A 24,825-nucleotide genomic window follows, 5' to 3' on the forward strand; every position below is an offset into this window, starting at 1 on the left:
TGTTCACCAGAACTGCATACTAGGACCAACTAATGCATGCTGCACATACTCTCCTCTGAACACTTGCCCATCCTGATAATACTAGCCCACCTTATCAACATATCCATCTAAAAACTTACACAAATTACAGGAAAGCAGACTGCATTCAGTGCATAGAAACAGTTCCAAAACTCCAGTACAGATGATTACCCTTCATTAGATTATACAGTCTCAAACTTCATCAACATCACAAACTAATCCAGCAAAAAGCACATACCCCAAGGGCACAGAAAGATATAAAACCTAAATTTCTCCCCAAATGTTACACAACTCATTAAGCAAAGAAATCAACTTCAGACACAGGCACTCTCCATCGGTCAAATTAAGAAAACAAATCCAAAACCCAAACAACACCATAATCAAGCTAATCACTGAACACAGTCAATCTCAAGACCCAAAGCAACCAACTCTGATACACATCAAAGAAAATCTGTGATTGCTTGGAAGAGTTAAACAACCAACTTAATTGGTAAACAACTTTGTACTGAAACTCTCATGATCAGAAAACCAATAATGATCAACTTACTTGAGATTTGGGGAGACGTCATCAATATTGGAAATAATGAATGGATGAACAGCTGTAACCTTCACACCAGACCTCCTCTCCATCCTCAACTCTTCACCTAATGCTTCCGTCATTCCTAGTGAAAGATTATTTTATTACTATACTTTGTCATTGCCTCCTGCATTTGCAAGGTAGTGCAAGGAAACAGACAAAAGAATGGCCCAACCAACCCACATACACATGTATATAAATAAACGCCCACATACACACATATACATACCTATACATTTCAATGTATGCATACATATACATACACAGACATATACATATATACATATGTACATATTCATACATGCGGCCTTCATCCATTCCTGCCGCCACCTCACCACATATGAAATGGCGCCCCCCTCCCCCCGCGTGTGCACAAGGTAGCGCTAGGAAAAGATAACAACGGACACATTCGTTCACACTCAGTCTCTAGCTGTCATGTATAATGCACCGAAACCACAGCTCCCTTTCCATATCCAGGCCCCACAAAAGTTTCCATGGTTTACCCCAAACGCTTCACATGCTCTGGTTCAATCCATTGACAGCATGTCAACCCCAGTATACCACATCGTTCCAATTCACTCTATTCCTTGCACACCTTTCACCCTCCTGCATGTTCAGGCCCCGATCGCTCAAAATCTTTTTCACTCCATCCTTCCACCTCCAATCTGGTCTCCCACTTCTCCTCGTTCCCTCCACCTCTGCCAAATATATCCTCTTTGTCAATCTTTCCACACTCATTCTCTCCACATGACCAAACCATTCCAATACAGCCTCTTCTACTCTCTTAACCACACTCATTTTAATAACACACATCTCTCTTACCCTTTCATTACTTATTCAATCAAACCACCTCACACCACAAATTGTCCTTAAACATCTCATCTCCAGCACATCTACCCTCCTCTGCACAAACCTATCTATAACCCATGCCTCACAACCACATAACATTGTTGGAACCACTATTCCTTCAAATATACCCATTTTTGCTCTACGAGATAAAGTTCTCACCTTGCACACATTCTTCAGTGCTCCCAGAACCTTTACCCCCTCCCCCACCCTGTGACTCACTTCCGCTTCCATGGTTCCATCCACTGCCAAATCCACTCCCATACATGTAAAACACTTCACTTCCTCCAGTTTTTCTCCATTCAAACATATTTCCCAATTTACTTGTACCTCAACCCTACTGAACCTAATAATAATAATAATTTACTCTCAGCTTTCTTCTTTCACACACTCTACTAAACTCAGTCACCAACTTCTGCAGTTTCTCACTTGAATCAGCCACCAGCACTGTATCATCAGCAAACAACAAGTGACTCACTTCTTAAGCCCTCTCATCCCCAACAGACTGCATACTTGCCCCGCTCTCCAAAACTCTTGCATTCACCTCCCTAACAACTCCATCCATAAACAAATTAAACAACCATGGAGACATCACGCACCCCTGCCACAAATCGACATTCACCGAGAACCAACCACTTTCCTCTCTTCTTACTCGTACACATGCCTTACATCCTCGATGAAAACATTTCACTGCTTCTAGCAACTTACCTCCCACACCATATAATCTTAATACCTTCCACAGAGCATCTCTATCAATTCTATCATATGCCTCCTCCAGATCTGCTCTTCTAAGTATTTCTCACATACATTCTTCAAAGCAAATACCTGATCCACACATCCTCTTCCACTTCTGAAACCACACTGCTCCTCCCCAATATCATGCTTTGTACATGCCTTGACCCCTCTCAATCAATACCCTTCCATATAATTTCCTAGGAATACTTAACATACTTATACCTCTGTAATTTGAACACTCACCTTTATCCCCTTTGCCTTTGTATACTGGCACTATACATGCATTCTGCCAATCCTCAGGCACTTCATCATGAACCATACATACACTGAACATCCTCACCAACCAGTCAACAACACAGTCCCCCTTTCTTAATAAATTCCACAGCAATATCATCCAAATCCACCACCTTGCCGGCTTTCATCTTCCGCAAAGCTTTCAGTACCTCTTCTCTGTTTACCAAATTATTCTCCCTGACCCTCTCACTTCACACACCACCTCAACCAAAACACCCTATATCTGCCACTCTATCATCAAACACATTCAACAAACCTTCAAAATACTCCATCTTCCTCTCACTTCACCACTACTTGTTATTACCTCCCCATTTACCCCCTTCACCGGTGTTCCCATTTCTTCTCTTGTCTTACACACTTTATTCACTTCCTTCCAAAAAATCTTTTTACTCTCCCTAAACTCTCATTTGCCCTCTTTTTCACCTCTTGCACCTTTCTCTTGACCTCTTGCCTCCTTCTTTTATACATTTCCCAGTCATTCACACTACTTCCCTGCAAAACTCACCCAAATGCCTCTCTCTTCTCTTTTACTAACAATCTTACTTCTTCATCCCACCACTCACTACCCTTTCTAATCTGCCCACCTCCCACCTTTCTCACGTCACAGGCATCTTTTGTGCAAGCCATCACTGCTTCCCTAAATACATCCCATTCCTCCCCCACTCCCCTTTTGTCATTTGCTTTCACCTTTTTCCATTCTGCATTCAATCTCTCCTGGTACCTCCTCACACAAGTCTCCTTTCCAAGCTCACTTACTCTCACCACTCTCTTCACCCCAACATTCTCTCTTCTTTTCTGAAAATCTCTACATATCTTCAACTTCGCCTCCACAAGACAATGATCAGACATCCCTCCAGTTGCCCCTCTCAGCACATTAACATCACAAAGTCTCTCTTTCGCGCACCTATCAATTAACACATAATCCAATAACGCTCTCTGGCCATCTCTTCTACTTACATACGTATACTTATGTACATCTCGCTTTTTTCAAGTCTTAACCATTTCCATTTACAACACTGAACACCCCATGTACACAAATTATACCCTCAACTGCCATATCAGTCACCTTTGCATCCAAATCACCCATCACTATAACCTAGTGAAAGATATATTCAGGCATTCATGTTCTTATCTCTTCCGTCATATTTTAACTTCATTCCCATGCACAAGGGATGGAAGAAATTACTTAGCCTCTCAGTTTACTAAGTTCACTTAAACATGTACTCTGATAATGCTTAGTGTGCTGAAGCGAAAATATGCTTCAACATTAATATAAACACTTCTTACTTCGTTCATTTCACATACTTCAGGGGGTTCCAGGAAGGTCTAAACATCTATAATTGCTAATATAATTTGAAAAGAGGGCACAACAAAACACAGTGTTTTAGGTGACAGACCAACATAAAATATCATACTAACAATAATTCTAATATGAATCTCCCCACACTCAGATATCATATTATATGACACCCTTGACAGAAATCTCCCAGGCCACTGAACAGGGTAGGGTGACCCAATATCATGGGTGCCACATTCTTTGGACATTATTTCCTTATAATTTTCTAAAAGGTTTGTGAAGGATATGGTCAATAAAATTAAGGTCAACAACACTGAAAACTGAAATCTAGGATGCAGCCACAATTGCAGTGGTTGAAGACAGAATGCTGGCTGGTATGCCCTTCAACAGAACTTGACAACTTCTTGGATGATGTTCACTCACTGATAAAAGTTCTGCCCTGCTCCCACCTACAACATGAATCAAAAGCACCTGAGACAGTTTCCCCTGGCTGCTTCACAAGCCTTGGTTCAAGTCCATCAAGACCTCTGTATACCACATTGTTCTAATTCACCTTATCCCGTGCATGCCTTTCATCCTCCGACATGTTCAGGCCCCAATCACTAAAAATCTTTTTCACTTCATCCTTCCATCTCAAATTTGGTCTCCCTCTTCTTCTAGTTCCCTTCACTTCTGACACATATATCCTCTTTGTCAACCTCTCCTCATTCATTCTCTCCATAAGTCCAATCCATTTCAGCACACCCTCTTCAGCAATCTCAAACTTACTCTTTATGTTAGTACACCCCTCCCTTACCCTTTTATTACTTATTCAATCATACCACCTCACACAACAAATTGTTCTCCAACATTTCATTTCCAACACATTTACCCTCCTCCACACATCCTCATTTACAGCCCATACCCAACAACCATGTAACTTTTTTTTTATGTTTGAGGCTCCAGTTATGAAAAAAAGTCCACATCAAAGCCAGGCTTTAATTGAGCTATAGAAAGGCTTATGATAGGGGAAAAGAAGAGACAATGGACAGTATTTAAGAATTTTGGAACTATTACATCTTGAAATGCCCATTTTGCCCTCCTAGGTAATGACCTCTCATTCCACACATTCTTCAAAGTTCCCTGCATTTTTGCCCCCTTACCTAACCTTCAGCTTCCATGGTTCTATTTGCTGCCATATCTACTCCAATGTATCTAAAACACTTCACTACCTCCAATTTCTTTCCAATCGTACTCACACCTCACCTAACCTGTCCTTCTAACTTGCTTTTATTTACACTTATTCTCAACCTTTCTCTTTTCCCACATTCTTTCAAACTTGGTCACCAATTTCTTCAATTTCTTACTTGACTCTGCCACCAGTGTTGTATCATCAGCTAAAAACTGACACATTTCCTAGGCCCCTTCATCCCTTCCAGATTGCATACTTGTCCCAATCTTCACGTGGAACTATTCAATCTCCTCTCTTCCCACTTGTACATATGCCTTACACCTGAAATAAAAATGTCTCACTGCTTCTAACAGATTTCCTTCCTTACCACATATTCTTTAAATCTATCACACGGTATCTCACTCCTAACCCTACCCATAAATGCCACATACAAATCCTTTAAACCAAACACCTGATCCACACATCCTGAACAACTTCTGAAACCATTGTTTCTCTCCACTCTGATGCTCTGTACATGACTTCACCCGCTCTTATATAAAAGAGAATTAGCTTCAATAATGTTAATGTACTGTATGGAATAAACCCTTACCCTTACTAATGAACAAAAACATATTGTTCAGTAAGAATCCTCAACAATTATCAAGAATTATAAATAACCTTAAGAAGATGGGTTACTATTAATAAATACAACCCTTCCTTAGATCCTAACACATGTGGATTTAGTATGACGTCTGCTATTATTGTAATCACTAAACTATCAACTCTACCAGTGTTGATGCTGCAACCTCCTAGTATTTGTTCTCACACATGCATATACGCTCATCGTCCCTGAACTTTCATTATTCACATCATCATAAACCACCAACATCACAGTCCAGACAGTATATGTACTGATATTGTTTTTATGTCACTGTTCATCCCCCCCCCCCCCCCCATCCATATTGTAGGCTTCTTACATAAAACAAAAATTCTTCCCTTTCATCAATACCTTGAAAGTGCCCACAATTCTTCAATACATGAGTCTACTGTTTCTTACAACCAGCCATTCTTCTAGATACCATACTCATTGACAACATTTAATTCTGTTGGTCATAATTAATCTATACTGTTAGCATTTCCTTCAAAAATACAAACTTTTATGTTATTTGCACTTTAACTTTCTGTTTCCTTCTCCTCAACATACTAAAAAACCAACTTACTAAATCTTATTCCTCTAATTCAGCTTCCAAGACTGCATCTTGTGCAATATAACTGTGAAAGCTATCAATATGTTTCATTATGGTTCATCTATAAACCAAATTTACTCAACTCCATCTCATATAATGCCCCTTACATATACATGATGCACTCCTAAATTTACCTCAGAGCATTCATACAACTGCTACCTACTCTCACAGAAGCACTGATTCTATTGTGCAAGCTACTGACAACATCCAGCATACTTTCAATACTTCCCAAACTCTTTATATACCTATCTTATGCACTTTGTTCAACATAAAATATTTGCATATTGCAAAGACTTCTTTTTCTCCACAACTTATTCTAATACCCACTTAAGTGCTAAATCTTGGTTTATATACCTCCTTCCCTCAATCCCTCTTATATTTCACTTACAAAGGATTCAATAATCCTTTTCACAGGGTCGAAAAATAATCTTACTACATAAGTTATACTGCCAAGTAAAAAATATATACCATATAATGAATAATTTTTACTACTTTACCTTTTCACAGCAAAACAGTCACTGCTATCTCATCCAATTATCAAGTACATACCCATTTTTCCATGCTGCCACAAATACTTTCTAAATCCATTCAACTACAACCTGGTCTCCACTCGTTTTTCTCTGCTCTATTCACCTCCCACTTTTGTGATAACATCCTCTCCCAAATACCTGTAATCTGTCTAGTGCCATCTCCCATACTTGTCCAGTAAACCCTCTCGAAAACAGGTTGTTATTTTTCCTTAATCTTTCATTCATCCTCGTACCTGAATCCTAATAAGCTTCCCTTCATTCAAAAAAACAATCACTCTTTTATTCTAAACCATCTGGCCTTTACATACTATTTTTGGCAACTTTCTTAAATCTTCATATCACCAAACTTCAAAAGGGTTCAAGAATCTGAGCACGGCAGTCAGTAAGAGTCAAATGGAAAGACAAAATCTGAAAACATGCTGTAACATTGTGTGTGTGTGCGTGTGTGTGTGTGTGTGTAAGTGTGTTAGAGACTAGAAAAATTATGAAATATATCAACTTGATGTGAGACTGAATTTACACTTAACTAACAATTGATTTGTAATGAGATTTTAAAAAAAGTGTTGGAATTTATTCTTAAAAAAAAGTACACAGAAATATTGCACATATACTATGCTGACACTATCAAGAATGGATGAATAATACTAAAGATCTGGTGAACAGTGCTCAGGACAAGGAGACAAACAGATAGATTCATGGGACTGTACCTTTAACTCCAAACTTCGATGCACAGTAAGGCACAACATTATTGCGGCCAATATATCCTAATACTGATGAAATGCTGACAACATGGCCACGGTTGTGCTGCATCATGTGTCCAAGAAATTCCCTTGTTACCTGCCCAAAAATATATTAAATCATCATTTACAAAGAACTACTCAAAAAATAAAGCTAGTTTATATAACTGTCACGTGCCAAATTTTAACACTTTACTACAATTTACAAATACAATATATTACTACTGGTAGAATATTTTTGGTTAGATTAGGTACTCTGAAAAAATAAAAGGAGAAATAATGCCTGGTAATATTCCTATACTCTAAGGTATCTATAGAATATGTAAGATGATATTCTAATCTACAGAGGAATAAAATTACTGTACACTTCACAGGTACATAAAAATGTAAAGTTTGCAGACATTAATGGTTCCTTTATTTTGAAAGAGTGTTAATGCAAAACTGACTGTTGAATGAGCCACCACTTAAATAGCTGTCAAGTGTCACTCCTTTGACCCAGGTAACTGTCTTTTCTTCCTGCCTTACTCACAGGTGGGTTGCTGGTTTTTAGTCAACAAACATTCAATCTCTCCTAATACATAACACCTGACAACTTGTAACTCACACAGCTTGTTCTTTATAACTATGTATTTTCCTACAGAAAGTAATATGCAACAGCTCTGCATTTTGACAAAACCTTATAAGTACTCACTTATACAGCACAGCTACAGATACAGTCATTCCACTAGCACACTGTAAACAAACCTCTCACAACAACCTAGATGGCTGCAACCAAACACAACCCCCTTCCCACAAAGAAATAGCAGCAGCAAATATCAGAAGACACTTAACACTGTTCCCCAGTATATCCTTATACTAAAGACCTCAACACCACCCTTTACAAAAATGACAATAACAACCTCTGCAATGGTGTTCCCTAAGGTGCAGTTGTCTCCAAGTGTGCTATAATCATCTGGCTAAGTTGGCAGGATGAGTAGGGAGAGGCTAATAAGAGACAATTCATGTTTGCCAAGAAGTGAAGTGGATAAAGAATGGATGGTTTCTGCCATACAATGAAAGAAAGTATGGACCAGCCAAAGACCTGATTCCTCTAATAATGGTGGTCCTGCATAACAAGAAGATGAGGCCTTTGTTGAATCTCAGAGCTCAGCTCTCACATTGACATTTTCACAGCTGACTCATACATGTGTGCAGACAGACTGCAAGAAAGGCACACACAAAGTGTGAATGTGGGTGTTGGACTTCAAGAAGGCTTACTTGCAGATTAGGATCCATGAATCTCTGTGGCCATGTCAAACGGTGGTATTCAAGGGTCAGAGGTATTGTCTGAAGCCTCTGGGTTTTAGCCTAAATATCACACCGCTGGTGATGAATGCAGTGCTAAACTGTGTGCTGGCACAGGATCCAAATGAGAAGATGGGAACATCAGCTTACATTGACAACATCCTTGTTAATGAAGACACCGTCAAAGCCAGCCGTGTGGAGGAGCACCTTTAGAACTTTGGCCTGACAAGCAAGCCTCACAAACCAGTTGCTGACAGAGCGCAAGTGTTGGGCGTAAGAGTCTAGGGGAAGCAGAGAAATCCCATCTGGAAGAGATATAACTAGGCAGGAGACATGCTAAGTGAGCTGATGCATCAGTAAGTGTTTTCTTATTGTGGCAAGCTGGTAGGCCACCATCCTGTGTGCAGTTGGCTGCAAGTGGCAATGGCCTTCATCAAGAGGAGAGCTAATCATGTCATGTAGAGGTGAGATGACATTGTCACCAATGATGAGCTGAAAGCGTTTCTCCAAGAGACTGTGAATGAAGTGAAAGGGAATGACCTTGTGCAAGGACGACGGGATGTCACAGGTGATGAGGCTAAGGTTTGGGTAGATGCCAGTTATCTAGCACATGGCATCGCAGATGAAATTGACAGGTGCATCACTGAAGATGCTAGCTGGTTGCGCAAAGACTTCTATCACATTGACATGGCCAAGCTTGACGCAGTCATCAAAGGGTTGAACCTCACATTGGCCTGGCAGATGAGGAAAAAAAGTCAAACTGGTGACTGACTCTTCGTCAGTGCACTACTGGATTTCACACTCCCTCTCGGGAGGAAGTAAGCTTAAGACCAAGGTAGCAAGTGAAAAGCTCATCCAGAGAAGAGTGGGAATAGTGCTGTTGCTAGTTAAATGGTGCAGTCTTCAGCTGTCTGCTATTCTCATGACTTTCACTAACAACAAGGGGGATGATCTGACATGCATACCACAATGATGGTTGAAGGTACCTGCAGCCAGCCTCCCGGCTGCACAACTTGTGTGCTGCCAGAGTAGATGCAACCAGTGAGAAGATTGCAGTACATCACTCCACGGGATATCCAGACATGAAACATACACTCTACTTTGTGAGGCGAGTCAATCCAGCTGTCACGAGGTGGCAGGTGCACTCAGTCATCATTAGTTGTCAGGTGTACCAGTCCACTGACCCAGCACTCATTAAGTGGCAGAAAGGAAGCTTGGACATGGAGGAGGTGTGGCATAGAATTGGCGTGGACATTACTCACTGCAGCGGGCAGCCATACTGACTCTAATTGATTGTGGACCATCATAATTTGCTGTCTGGCACCAGCTGAGGTTTCAGACCAGCACATGCATTACTGGGCAGTTGGAGGCAGTGTTCTGTGAGGAGCTGCTTACAGACAACACAGCTTTTCACAGCAAGTTGTTTGCTCTTCATCTTACGGTAGTGTATGAGCCTCCGTTTTCAATGTGCACATGTTCCCTCAGGGAATGGCATAGCTGAAAGGTGTCATCGTACTAAGAAGGTCATAGCTGCAAGGAAGGGCTGTTCAGTAATGGAGTTGGTGTACTTGTACAACATGTTGCCACGGGATGACGGCTCATCATCAACAGCCCAGCAAACATGCTGCACAGGAACTCCGTCGTGGTTTGCGGCATGGACCCTATGAGGAGTAGGAATCAGATGTGGAAGGCGCTTATCAAGCTGGAGATGAAGTGTGGGTAAGGCTGCCCAACATTTGATGCAATGGACGGTACAAGAGAGGCATCGTCAAAGGGGTGCTATCTAACCAGGCTGTTGAAGTCAATGGTATGCCCCCTTGGAATATCAAAGTGAGGCCTTCACTACATACAGTGAGGATGAGAAACTTCTCATAAATCTTCCTACCTAGGTCAATGAGAGAGTGCTGATGGACTTAGAAGACACTGGTAACAAACCTGACCATGGGCTGCTGAGAAGTTTCTCAAGGGTCAGGAGGTCCTGGGTGTGTGACTTCTGTGATTGGGATATTTTTTTCAGAAACGCGACAGATTATTTTCATTGGGAGCCGAACAGTATATGGCGCTGTTCATTCCCTGGCACCAAGAACCACATAGGCTGGAGCGACATCAGCTGCTGGTGCTAGAGAGACTGCTGGGCCAGGGTGGGGGAGGCAAGGAGTTGAGAGAGCACCACCACCTTCTGGCCTCTGAGTGACTTTTACTGAGCCCTCCACCATCAGGCCAGCTTCTGGCAAGCCCCTTCAGAGCAACAACTGCATCAACACGGTCTCCCTGAGTGTCAGCAAAGCTGCATGTTGTGTCCACCGAGTATCAGGAGGTTTGTGACTGTGACAAGTGGACAGTGCTGTGGTAGTCCAGCACGTCTTGCACTGTGTATGCCCTACTGCATACTTGTGTTTTTTTTAACTTATTCTAGAGACCGAGTGTGAATGAGTGTGGCCTTTTCTGTCTGTTTTCATGGCGCTACTTTGTTGATGCAGAGGTTGGCTATGCTGTTTCCTGTGGAGTGAGGTGCTGCCAGGAATCGATGAAGGCGAGCAAGTATGAATATGTACATGTGTATATATGTATGTCTGTGTATGTGTATGTATATGTGTATATGTTGATAAGTATATGTATGTGTTCATGCATTTAGGTATATATATGCGTATATGAGTAGAGGAGTCGGAGACCCAATTGGAGGTGGAAGGATGACGTGAAAAAGATTTTGAGTGATCGGGGAATGAGCATGCAAGAGGGTGAAAGGTGTGCAAGGAAAAGAGTGAATTGGAACGATGTGGTATACCGGGGTCGACGTGCTGTCAATGGATTGAACCAGGGCATGTGAAGCGTCTGGGGTAAACCATGGAAAGTTTTGAGGGGCCTGGATGTGGAAAGGGAGCTGTGGTTTCAGTGCATTATACATGACAACTAGAGACTGAGTCTTTTCCTAGCACTACTATGCATGCGTGTGGGGGGAGGGGGTTATCATTTCGTGTGTGGCAGAGTGGCAACGGGAATGAATAAAGGCAGCAAGTATGAATTATGTACATGTGTATATATGTATATGTCTGTGTATGTATATATATGTATACGTTGAGATGTACAGGTATGTATATGTGCGTGTGTGGACATGTATGTATATAGATGTGTATGTGGGTGGGTTGGGCCATTCTTTCATCTGTTTCCTTGTGCTACCAAGCTAATGCAGGAGACAGCAACAAAGCATAATAAAATAAAAAACAATAACATGAGTAGATGGGTCACACTTCGTCTGTTTCCTGGCACTACCATGCTGACATGAGAAACAGTGATCAAGTATAATAAATAAATAAATGATAATATAAAGGGAAAGAGAGAGAGAATGACAAAAAGATGAAGAGATAAGGTGAAATGCCACATTATAATCTAATCTGTAAAAATATTAGGCCTATATCTTTTCTAACTCTGAAAACAGGTTTGCACTTCCAAACTGCCTTTCGATACATTTGTCACAAACCATTTCCACACCCTGATACAGTGATGTAAAGACTGCTTGAGAAACATTCTACAAAAGTATGGCACAGCACTTATTGCCTTTTAAGACTGGTGGCTGGTATTTTTGAACCCTCTCACTCTGTCCATTCATTATCCTCCATAAAAAAAAAGAACAATCAAAAATGCAACAATATCATTTATGCCCCACAATGAATTAAAAAATTATCATATCTACAGAAAATTAATGAAATCACTCTGATTCTACTTTAGGAAGGAGATGGTAGTAATATAACCTTATCTATTCAATAGAATATGGCATCTAATCTTCCCTCAAACAATAATTCCTGACTGGATGAATAGACATGATAAACCTAATTAAAAACACCACTAAAATCTAGAGGAATTACAGAAGGAGGGGAAAGTGATGCTGTTTCCTGCGGGGCAGGGTGTTGCCAGGAATGGATGAGGGCAAGCAAGCATGAATATGTGCAATTGTATATATGTATATATCTGAGTATGTGTATGTATATGTATGTATAAGTGTATGTTTTGATATGTATATATACCTGTATGGGCATCTATGTGTGAAAGGAGAAAGTTGAAAGTAAATGTGAATAAGAGCAAGGTTATTAGGTTCAATAGGGGTGATGGGCAAGTTAACTGGGAGGTAAGTTTGAATGGAGAAAAACCAGAGGAAGTGAAGTGTTTTAGATATCTGAGAGTGGACTGAGCAGCAGATGGAACCATGAAAGTGGAAGTGAGTCACAGGGTGGGGGAAGGGGTGAAGGTCTTGGAAGCATTGAAAAATGTGTGGAAGGCAAGAACATTATCTTGGAGAGCAAAAATGGGTATGTTTGAAGGAATAGTGGTTCCAACAATGTTATGTGGTTGCAGAGGAGGGTGGATGTGTTATAAATGAAATGTATGTGGACAATATGTGGTGTGAGGTGGTTCGATCGAGTAAGTAATAAAAGGGTAAGAGGGATGTGTGGTAATAAAAAGAGTGTGGTTGAGAGAGCAGAAGAGGGTGAGTTGAAATGGTTTGGACACATGGAGAGGAGTGAGGAAAGATCGACAAAGAGGATATATGCGTCAGAGGAAGAGGGAAGGAGAAGCAGGAGACCAAATTGGAGGTGGAAGAATGGAGTGAAAAAGATTTTGAACAATCGGGGCCTGTACATACAGGAGGGTGGAAGGCGTGCAAGAAATAGAGTGCATTGTAACTATGTGGTATACCGGGGTCGACATGCTGTCAATGGACTTAACCAGGGCATGTGAAACATCTGGGGTAAACCATGGTAAGGTCTGTGGGGCCTGGATGTGGATAGGGAGCTGTGGTTTCGGTGCATTACATATGACAGCTAGAGAATGAGTGTGAACAAATGTGGCCTTTTTTGTCTATTTTCCTGGCACTAACTCACTGCAGATGGGGGTTGCAATCCTGTCTCCTGTCGAGTGGGGTAGTGCCAGGAATGGATGAAGGCAAGCAAATATGAATATGTACATGCTTATATATTCATACACATGTACATGCAAAGATATGTATATCCAGAAAATGTACTTAGCCTGAATGTGAAAGACAAGTGTGTTTGTGAGCCAAAGTTTCCAGTCAAGCAACCCATCCTGAAACTGAACTGTGGAGGTATTGTAGAGACAAAAGTCCGCAGAGACAAAAGTCCAAATTTATGAAGAATTTCTGCCAAAGACTAATTACACTGCTTGTTTGCCATCTGGAGGTTTAAATCAAAAAGATTACACTGGATCTAATCACTTCTCCATCAACAAAACCTTACATTTTCATTCATGAAATGCTCAGCAACCAAAATGAATAACGAAGCTCCCACTAGGATATAACAGGAAGAAAATACCAGCCCTTATGACTTGTCGCTTGTATTCCATCTATTACGGCTTGAACCCATGGCATGCACATGGCTTCTATTTCTCAAAGTTTCTAGGTGGAAACTATCCACATGATGAATGACCATTTTGATACCTCCATTTTTCTATGAGCAGTGAAGCTATGGAATTCTCTTCCTCCTTTTTTCTTTCCCTCTTCCTCTAACTTTTCCATCTTTAGAAGTCAACTCTACAAACACCTAAGGAGCTCTTATTAATCTCTTTATTCTTTTTCTAATATTCCTTATATTTTCCTTTATGTGAGATGGGCCATGATTAGTGCATAATTTTGCTTGTGTGATGTCATTTTCCATAAAAATAAAGACAACTAGTATGGAAACTTAGAGAAAAATATGAAGCTCTAAAGAACTAATAAGCAGATGCACTGTACTGTACATACATCCTGAAAGTCTGTTATGTTTAAGAAAAGACACAAGTATGAGATTTGTTATAAAAAGAATGTTTTGCATTTGACAAACGATAAACTAACTTCAATGATATAAAGTACTTCTCTTGCTCACAATTTTTCAACATCAGTACTCACAACTTTACCAGACAGTACACACATAACACTTACCCAAAGATTTCCAAGAAGATTAACATTCACGAGCCTTTGGATCTCATCAGGTGTATGGGAGAGGAAAGGCTTGTGTTCATAAATTCCTGCATTGCTGAACACATATCCTGGATGACCAATCTCTCTTCTCACCTCGGGGGAGAAAAAATCATCTTCTAAATATACAGAAGTGATATCTGTACCTTAACAAATGGCAACAACATGATTTGATAGTTCTTTGTAATTGATGCAGTACCATCACCATAATCATGATTTTAGAGTATACAATCAAGAGATAAGTTTTAGTTCACCAAAAATATGCAAGCTGACTACAAAGCAAATACTGTATACAAAATTCAAACACTTCAGTGTTCTTACTGACATAATTACATTCTTTTCAGTGACAGGTTGAAATTATGTCTGTAATACAATTTCACTCAAATCCCTAGATTTTGATATCTTCAAAATACCTAATCCTTTGGAGAACACAGAAATTGGTAAACATGATTGTACAACTTAAGCAAACCAGTTATGACTAATTCCTCTGTTATCATAACAACCTGAAAAAATTTTCAATGTAACATTACAAAATATACAAGTTTGTAATAATCATCAAATATGTCGCATTTTCCAGAGTGAATCAAAACATTTCCTTTGATAATTCTGAGAGATAATGAATATTGATGTTTCTTATGACCATTTCTTAGTTTATGCACTGATGCCACTGGAGTGGATGGTATTCCTGGGTGGCTGTATTGCTTATTTGTAAGCTAAGATTATCAACATATGAATGGATAAAGGTGAGGAGTCAGAAGATTTGTAAAATGCATGTATAGGGCCAATGCACAACAGCAAGGGAAATAAAGGTGAGCATTCAAACTTCAAAGGTATAAGTCTGTGGGTATACCCAGTAAGCTGTATGGGAAAGAGGTGATTGAGAGGATGAATAACTTCAGACAGGTATGGAATAATAAGGCTACAGATGTGGTATAGGATATGTGGATCAGATATTTGCTTTGAAGTATGGGTGTAAGAAATGGATCTGGAGGAAGCATATGATAGAGTTGATAGGGATAACATGAGGAAGGTCTTAAAAATAAATGGTGTGGAAGAAAATCTGCTAAAAACGGTGAGAAGTTTTTATCAAGGGTGTAAGGAATGTGTACAAGTTGGAAGAGAGGAGAGAGAGTGGTTCCAAACAATTTTTTCTTTCTCTGTATTTTTCAAGGCTTTAAGGCATATGTGCGAGTAAGAGGAAAGGGAGAGTGAATGGTTTCAAATGAAGGTTGTTCTTTGGCAAGGGCGTATGATGTCACCATGGTTGTTTACTTTGTTTATGGATGGGTTGTTGAGGGAGGTGCATACAAGAGTCTTGGAAAGAGGGGCGAGTATGCAGTCTAAAGGGGATGAAAGGGCCTCAGAAGTGAGTTAGTTGCTGTTTGCTGATGGTATATCTTTGATGGTAGATGTGAGTGAAAAACTATAAAAGTTGCTGACTCAGCTTGGGAGTGTCTGAAAAATGAAAGTTGAGAGTAAATGTGAATAAAAGAAAGTTTAATAGATTCTGCAAGATCAAGTGACTGATTAGCTGGGGTGCAAGTTTAAATGGAGAAAAATTGGAGGAAGTATTTTTGATACCTAGGAGTGGACATGGCAATTAATGAAAGCATGAAAATGGAAGTGAGACATAGGGTGGATGAGGGGGAGAAAGTTCTAGGAGTGCTAAAGAATGTGTGGAAAGAGGCATTTGGGAGGACAAAAATGGATACGTTTGTAGGTATTGTAGTCCCAACAATATTATATGGATGTGAGACATGGGCTATAGATAAGGCTGTGCAAAGGAGGGTGGATGTGTTGGAAATGAAATGTTTGAAGACAATATGTGGTATAAGGAAGTTTGATGTTGGAGTAAGTAATGAAGGAGTAAGAAAGAGGTGTGGTAATGAAACAGTGTGGTTGATAGAAATGAAGAGGGCATGATGAAATGCTTTGGACATAAGGATAGACTGAGTCAGGAAAGGTTGCCTAAGGAGATACATGTGTCAGTAGTGAAGAGAACAAGAAAATCAAATTGGAGATAGAATGATGGAGCAAAAAAATATCTTGAGTAATCAGGACCTGAACATGCAGGAGGGTGAAAGGCATGCAAGGGATAGCGTGAACTGAAACAAAGTGGTATGTAGGGATCGAATAGCCTGAACCAGGGCATTTGAAGCTTCCGAGATAAACCATGGAAAAGTCTGTGGGGCCTGGTAGTGGATAGGGAGCTGTGGTTTCAGTGCATTACACAACAGCAAGAGAATGGATGTGAGCAGATGTGGCTTTTCTACGTCTGTTCCTATCTTGCAACTCTGGTCAGTGATCAGGTATGAAAAATATATTTTTTTTCATACTTGGTCACTGTTTCCCTTGTTAGGAAGGTAACTCCAGGAAACAGACAAAGAAAAACACAACCACTCACATACACGTATATGTACATATACGCATATACACTTATATATACATACACATACATACAGTATATGGACATGTACATATTTATACTTGCCTGCCATCATTCATTTCCAATAATGACCTGCCCTACAAGAAATAGTATAAATATATGAAAGAAAAGAAAAAGAAATGATGATATATACATTCTCCTCTTCTTCCCCACACCTGCATCAGCAAGGTAGTGCCAGGAAACAGATGAAAATAGAACACACCTGCTCACGTCCATAAATGAGCTGTCAAGTGTAATGTACCAAAACCACAGCTCCCTTTCCACATCTAGGCCCTAAAGACATTTCCATGGTTTACCCCGGACATTTCACATGCCCTGGTTCACTCCATTAACAAGCACGTTGACCCCAGCAAACCACAACATTCCAATTCACTTTATTCCATGCACACCTTTCACCTTCTTGGATGTTCAAGCCCCAATCGCTCAAATTCTTTTCACCCCATCTTTCCATCTCCAATTTGGTCTCACCATTGCCCTTCTTTCCTCCATTTCTGACACATATATCCTCTTTGTCAATCTTTTCTCATTCATTCTCTCCATATGTCCAAACTATGCCAACACTCCCCCTTCTACTCTCTTTACCATACTCTTTCTATTACCATACATCTCTCTTATCCTTTCATTAATTACTCGGTCAAACTACCTCACACCAGATATTATCCTCAAACATTTCATTTCCAACACATCCACCCTCCTCCATGCAACCCTATCTATAGCCCATGCTTTGCAACCACATAACACTGTTGGAACTACTATTCCTTCAAACATACCCATTTTTGCTTCAAGATAACATTCTCTCCTTCCAAACATTCTTCATCACTCCCAGAACCTTTGACCCCTCCCCCACCCTATGACTCACTTTCGCCTCCATAGTCCCATTTGCTGCCATGTCCACTCCTAGATATCTAAAACACTTCACTTCCTCCAATTTTCTCTGTTCATCTTATACCCTCAACCCTGTTGAATTTAACAACCTTGCTCTTCACCATTTCCATTTACAACGCTGAACACCCCATTTATACCAATTATTCCCTCAACTGCCACATTACTCACCTTTGCATTCAAATCACCCATCACTATAACCCGGTCTCGTGCATCAAAACCACTAACACACTCATTCAGCTGCTCCCAAAACACTTGCCTCTCATGATCTTTCTTCTCATGCCCAGGTGCATATGCACCAATAATCACCCATCTCTCTCCACCCACTTTCAGTTTTACCCATACCAATCTAGAGTTTACTTTCTTACACTCTATCACATACTCCCACCACTCCTGTTTCAGGAGTAGTGCTACTCCTTCCCTTGCTCTTGTCCTCTCACTAACCCCTGACTTTACTCCCAAGACATTCCCAAACCACTGTTACCCTTTACCCTTGAGCTTCGTTTCACTCAGAGCCAAAACATCCAGGTTCCTTTCCTCAAACATAGTACCTATCTCTCCTTTTTTCTCATCTTGGTTACATCCACAAACATTTAGACACCCCAATCTGAGCCTTCGAGGAGGATGAGCACTCCCCACGTGACTCCTTCTTCTGTTTCCCCTTTTAGAAAGTTAAAATACAAGGAGGTGAGGGTTTCTAGCCCACCGCTCCCGTCCCCTTTAGTCGCCTTCTACAACATGTGTGGAATGCGTGGGAAGTATTCTTTCTCCCCTATCCCCAGGGATGGTATTCTTCCTCCCCTATCCCCAGGGATAAGCATTCTTTCTCCCCTATCCCCAGGGATATGCACTGCTCATGTGGCTAACCCTAACCTCACAGTCATAGAAATGCAAGGACAACCATTTCTCTTGTGAAGTACTCCAAACTTGTTTTCCAAATGTGAAGAAAATCACAAAACAAGAGGTATGAGGGAGAGTATATCTCCATTTTCTATTTGTAAAATGGCATCCATGAAATACACAGATACAGCCACAAGGAAATGAGCAGACAGATGATTTACTTGACCTCTAAATCATTGTTATTTCAACAGGACTACATTTTTTAAGGTATCATTCTGCATATGATGCACTGGTGTATCAGTATATCTGTTCTCTATAAGACATACTTAGAGATAACTATCTGCTCTAAGTATCATCAAATAACAACATAATTACTCTGCATGTTATAAACAAATATCTAGTTGAACATTTTATAGGTGCTCTATATATAAAGAAATGAATGATCTTCCCTGGCTTACATAAAAAAATAGTTATAGACTAAAGTTCTGAATGCATGAGTTTAAAAGGTCACTTACTTTCACACCAATAGCAGCAACAGACTTCTGATCAGACACATCACAAGTAAAGGTATAAGCATCACCGCCGGCATCTCTGATCATCTCTGCAGTCGTCATGTTCTGTTCCTAGATGGACACATAATACAGTAAGGTTGATTTCACATATGCAAACAGGTTGATTTCACATATGTCACTTTAATATTTCTTACATACAACACATAACATGATAAAGGTGGGTCTTGGAGGATAAAATACCATTTCTCTAACACAGTCAGGGTTAAAAAAAATGCAGTCTTACTTCCACAAAATGTCAACGAGGATCTACCTCCCCCTTGACCATCATGAAACATATACCAGTGGATGCTCATTCACAGTGACATAACCATACAGTAATCCAAGCTGGCCTATGTTGTCACAATGCACAGGCAAGGCAGTTGAGCACAGATACTTATCATTCAAACACTAATCAGTAAAGTCTGGGCTTCAGGCATGTTACTGCCCAGAAACAAGGTAGGGTTTTTTAAAAATGAAATAGGGGAAAGAAATGATTAGAAACCAAACAGATGCTCATTTAATTTTTGCCTATGGTAGAAATGTTTTTATCATTTTTCAAAAACTACAGTTCTAACCAAGGGACAAGCCCTGATAAGCATCAAAGAGCATGTCTGAGTCACAGGTCTAAGTGACAACAAGGATCCAGGACTTGATGACATGAAAAAAATCCAGGATGAGATGAGAAACCACAGAAACCATTTTCAAATGGATGTTAGAAAATTCTCTTTCAAGAACAGAAAGATGAAAGGAACTTAACTGCTGAAGATGTAAACACAGAAAATTATCAAGAACATATTGAATAACATCTTAAATTCAGAGATGAGTCACCACAAGTGAAGAATCCCTCCCATAAATAAAAATCTTATGATAAAGAATTTATTGAAAAGTCTTCAATTCAGAGACGAGTCGCAACAAGAAGAATCTCCTCCTTACATAAAATTCTATTTCTCTAACTTACTTACTCATTCTCCTAGTCTCTCTCTTTGACTCTCATACACTCACACATTCACAAATTCATTTTCTACCTTTCTGTCTCAGTTCCTCACTAAAAATCATCCACTGAATACTGACAATATAAAAGTATACAAACTGCATTTCCTGCCATAAAAAGGAAATTTACATACCTCATTAATATCTAGAAGAATCATCTTAGCTCCAAGACGTGCCAACTGTAGTGACAACTCACGCCCAAGGTTCTGCCCTGCCCCAGTGATCTGTAAATCACCAGTGCTATTATGAAACAAGCTGAAATTTGTCTCCATTATCAAAAGTAAGTGTGAGTGTAAAGATTTATCTCTGACATCTCAATCCTGTATTGTTGACTGGTTGGTAAGGTTATTTAATGTATGTATGACTCATGGTGAGGTGCCTGAGGATTGGCGGAATGCGTGCATAGTGCCATTGTACAAAGGCAAAGGGGATAAGAGTGAGTGCTCAAATTACAGAGGTATAAGTTTGTTGAGTATTCCTGGTAAATTATATGGGAGGGTATTGATTGAGAGGGTGAAGGCATGTACAGAGCATCAGATTGGGGAAGAGCAGTGTGGTTTCAGAAGTGGTAGAGGATGTGTGGATCAGGTGTTTGCTTTGAAGAATGTATGTGAGAAATACTTAGAAAAGCAAATGGATTTGTATGTAGCATTTATGGATCTGGAGAAGGCATATGATAGAGTTGATAGAGATGCTCTGTGGAAGGTATTAAGAATATATGGTGAGGGAGGAAAGTTGTTAGAAGCAGTGAAAAGTTTTTATCGAGGATGTAAGGCATGTGTACGTGTAGGAAGAGAGGAAAGTGATTGGTTCTCAGTGAATGTAGGTTTGCGGCAGGGGTGTGTGATGTCTCCATGGTTGTTTAATTTGTTTATGGATGGGGTTGTTAGGGAGGTAAATGCAAGAGTTTTGGAAAGAGGGGCAAGTATGAAGTCTGTTGGGGATGAGAGAGCTTGGGAAGTGAGTCAGTTGTTGTTCGCTGATGATACAGCGCTGGTGGCTGATTCATGTGAGAAACTGCAGAAGCTGGTGACTGAGTTTGGTAAAGTGTGTGGAAGAAGAAAGATAAGAGTAAATGTGAATAAGAGCAAGGTTATTAGGTACAGTAGGGTTGAGGGTCAAGTCAGTTGGGAGGTGAGTTTGAATGGAGAAAAACTGGAGGAAGTGAAGTGTTTTAGATATCTGGGAGTGGATCTGGCAGTGGATGGAACCATGGAAGCGGAAGTGGATCATAGGGTGGGGGAGGGGGCGAAAATTCTGGGGGCCTTGAAGAATGTGTGGAAGTCGAGAACATTATCTCGGAAAGCAAAAATGGGTATGTTTGAAGGAATAGTGGTTCCAACAATGTTGTATGGTTGTGAGGCGTGGGCTATGGATAGAGTTGTACGCAGGAGGATGGATGTGCTGAAAATGAGATGTTTGAGGACAATGTGTGGTGTGAGGTGGTTTGATCGAGTGAGTAACGTAAGGGTAAGAGAGATGTGTGGAAATAAAAAGAGCGTGGTTGAGAGAGCAGAAGAGGGTGTTTTGAAGTGGTTTGGGCACATGGAGAGAATGAGTGAGGAAAGATTGACCAAGAGGATATATGTGTCGGAGGTGGAGGGAACGAGGAGAAGAGGGAGACCAAATTGGAGGTGGAAAGATGGAGTGAAAAAGATTTTGTGTGATCGGGGCCTGAACATGCAGGAGGGTGAAAGGAGGGCAAGGAGTAGAGTGAATTGGAGCGATGTGGTATACCGGGGTTGACGTGCTGTCAGTGGATTGAATCAAGGCATGTGAAGCGTCTGGGGTAAACCATGGAAAGCTGTGTAGGTATGTATATTTGCGTGTGTGGACGTATGTATATACATGTGTATGGGGGGGGGTTGGGCCATTTCTTTCGTCTGTTTCCTTGCGCTACCTCACAAACGCGGGAGACAGCGACAAAGTATAATAAAATAAAAATATCTCAATCCTATCATTGGTACAGGTTAGGCATGCATTCTTAAGGCGATATTAATGGCAGAGGTTGGCCCATGTGCAATTGTCAATTTCTGAGCTGTCTTAGGTGAATGTTTGTCTTATGTGATATTTCAAAAATATGTGCAATATAAGAATTAAGCAAAAACAATTTTGCTAAACTGTAGCTATCAAACAAGTGTCATCTATATTCATCATTTATTTATATGTGTAAAATATTTATTTATTTATTTATTTTGCTTTGTCGCTGTCTCCCGCGTTTCCGAGGTAGCGCAAGGAAACAGACGAAAGAAATGGCCCAACCCACCCCCATACACATGCATATACATACACGTCCACACACGCAAATATACATACCTATACATCTCAATGTACACATATATATACACACACAGACACATACATATATACCCATGCACACAATTCACACTGTCTGCCTTTATTCATTCCCATCGCCACCCCGCCACACATGGAATAACATCCCCCTCCCCCTCATGTGTGCGAGGTAGCGCTAGGAAAAGACAACAAAGGCCCCATTCGTTCACACTCAGTCTCTAGCTGTCATGCAATAATGCCCGAAACCACAGCTCCCTTTCCACATCCAGGCCCCACACAACATTCCATGGTTTACCCCAGACGCTTCACACGCCCTGATTCAATCCACTGAAAGCACGTCAACCCCGGTATACCACATCGATCCAATTCACTCTATTCCTTGCCCGCCTTTCACCCTCCTGCATGTTCAGGCCCCGATCACACAAAATCTTTTTCACTCCATCTTTCCACCTCCAATTTGGTCTCCCTCTTCTCCTCGTTCCCTCCACCTCCGACACATATATCCTCTTGGTCAATCTTTCCTCACTCATTCTCTCCATGTGCCCAAACCATTTCAAAACACCCTCTTCTGCTCTCTCAACCACGCTCTTTTTATTTCCACACATCTCTCTTACCCTTACATTACTTACTCGATCACACCACCTCACACCACACATTGTCCTCAAACATCTCATTTCCAGCACATCCACCCTCCTCCGCACAACTCTATCCATAGCCCACGCCTCGCAACCATACAACATTTTTGGAACCACTATTCCTTCAAACATACCCATTTTTGCTTTCCGAGATAATGTTCTCGACTTCCACACATTCTTCAAGGCTCCCAGGATTTTCGCCCCCTTCCCCACCCTATGATTCACTTCCGCTTCCATGGTTCCATCCGCTGCCAGATCCACTCCCAGATATCTAAAACACTTTACTTCCTCCAGTTTTTCTCCATTCAAACTTACCTCCCAATTGACTTGACCCTCAACCCTACTGTACCTAATAACCTTGCTCTTATTCACATTTACTCTTAACTTTCTTCTTTCACACACTTTACCATACTCAGTCATCAGCTTCTGCAGTTTCTCACATGAATCAGCCACCAGCGCTGTATCATCAGCGAACAACAACTGACTCACTTCCCGAGCTCTCTCATCCACAACAGACTTCATACTTGCCCCTCTTTCCAAAACTCTTGCATTCACCTCCCTAACAACCCCATCCATAAACAAATTAAACAACCATGGAGACATCACACACCCATGACGCAAACCTACATTCACTGAGAACCAATCACTTTCCTCTCTTCCTACATGTACACATGCCTTACATCCTCGATAAAAACTTTTCACTGCTTCTAACAACTTGCCTCCCACACCATATATTCTTAATACCTTCCACAGAGCATCTCTATCAACTCTATTATATGCCTTCTCCAGATCCATAAATGCTACATACAAATCCATTTGCTTTTCTAAGTATTTCTCACATACATTCTTCAAAGCAAACACTTGATCCACACATCCTCTACCACTTCTGAAACCACACTGCTCTTCCCCAATCTGATGCTCTGTACATGCCTTCACCCTCTCAATCAATACCCTCCCATATAATTTACCCATATAAAATATGATAATCAAATTATCATATCAGCAATTTTTGAGTATACAAAACAAAGAAGCAGTTGCTCAGAAAGTATCCCACAGGTAATGAAATCCCCAAATCTTACAAATAAAAGATCTACATAATTCTGGGGGAATTATATTCTACTCACTAAAATTAGCTGTCCTTGCAGTGACTTCTCCTCTGGGGGGAAGATCAACTGATAAACATCCATGGCCAGAAGGATAATTGCCTTAACATTCAGGATGATGAAGCCTGACAATAATGCTATCACCTCCCAAGCCTTCATCTTGGCCACTGCAAAAGAAATTATTCAATTTAATTGTCAATGGAGGAATAATAAGCCTATGTTCGGGATTTTTGTATTTGCACCTAAGCCTTTTATCCTAAGAACCACAAAAATAGAATTATTTCTATCAGCAAAGTCAAGAGATTACATATTGAACTGAGAGGAAGAAAATACAGCATCAAAAAACTAAAGCACTGGCAAATTACAGAGGAAATGTAAATCATGATAATGCAACAACAAAACC

General features: G+C 40.5%; 1 protein-coding gene across 2 annotated transcripts in view; it reads right to left on the bottom strand.

The window, feature by feature from the left end:
• LOC139764699 (epidermal retinol dehydrogenase 2-like) overlaps positions 1-24,825 on the bottom strand; it is a 111,457-nt gene that overhangs the window by 26,064 nt on the left and 60,568 nt on the right. For both annotated transcript variants that reach the window (XM_071691588.1, XM_071691587.1), the window contains exons 2-7: positions 24,444-24,589; positions 20,524-20,613; positions 19,364-19,471; positions 14,645-14,776; positions 7,402-7,531; positions 566-680 (exon numbers count right to left, since the gene is read on the bottom strand). In XM_071691588.1, the coding sequence (XP_071547689.1) occupies positions 566-680; positions 7,402-7,531; positions 14,645-14,776; positions 19,364-19,471; positions 20,524-20,613; positions 24,444-24,589 (721 nt within the window). The remainder of the gene's footprint in view (positions 1-565; positions 681-7,401; positions 7,532-14,644; positions 14,777-19,363; positions 19,472-20,523; positions 20,614-24,443; positions 24,590-24,825) is intronic.

Source organism: Panulirus ornatus, chromosome 50, assembly GCF_036320965.1.
Source record: "Panulirus ornatus isolate Po-2019 chromosome 50, ASM3632096v1, whole genome shotgun sequence".
Lineage (NCBI taxonomy): Eukaryota > Metazoa > Arthropoda > Malacostraca > Decapoda > Palinuridae > Panulirus > Panulirus ornatus.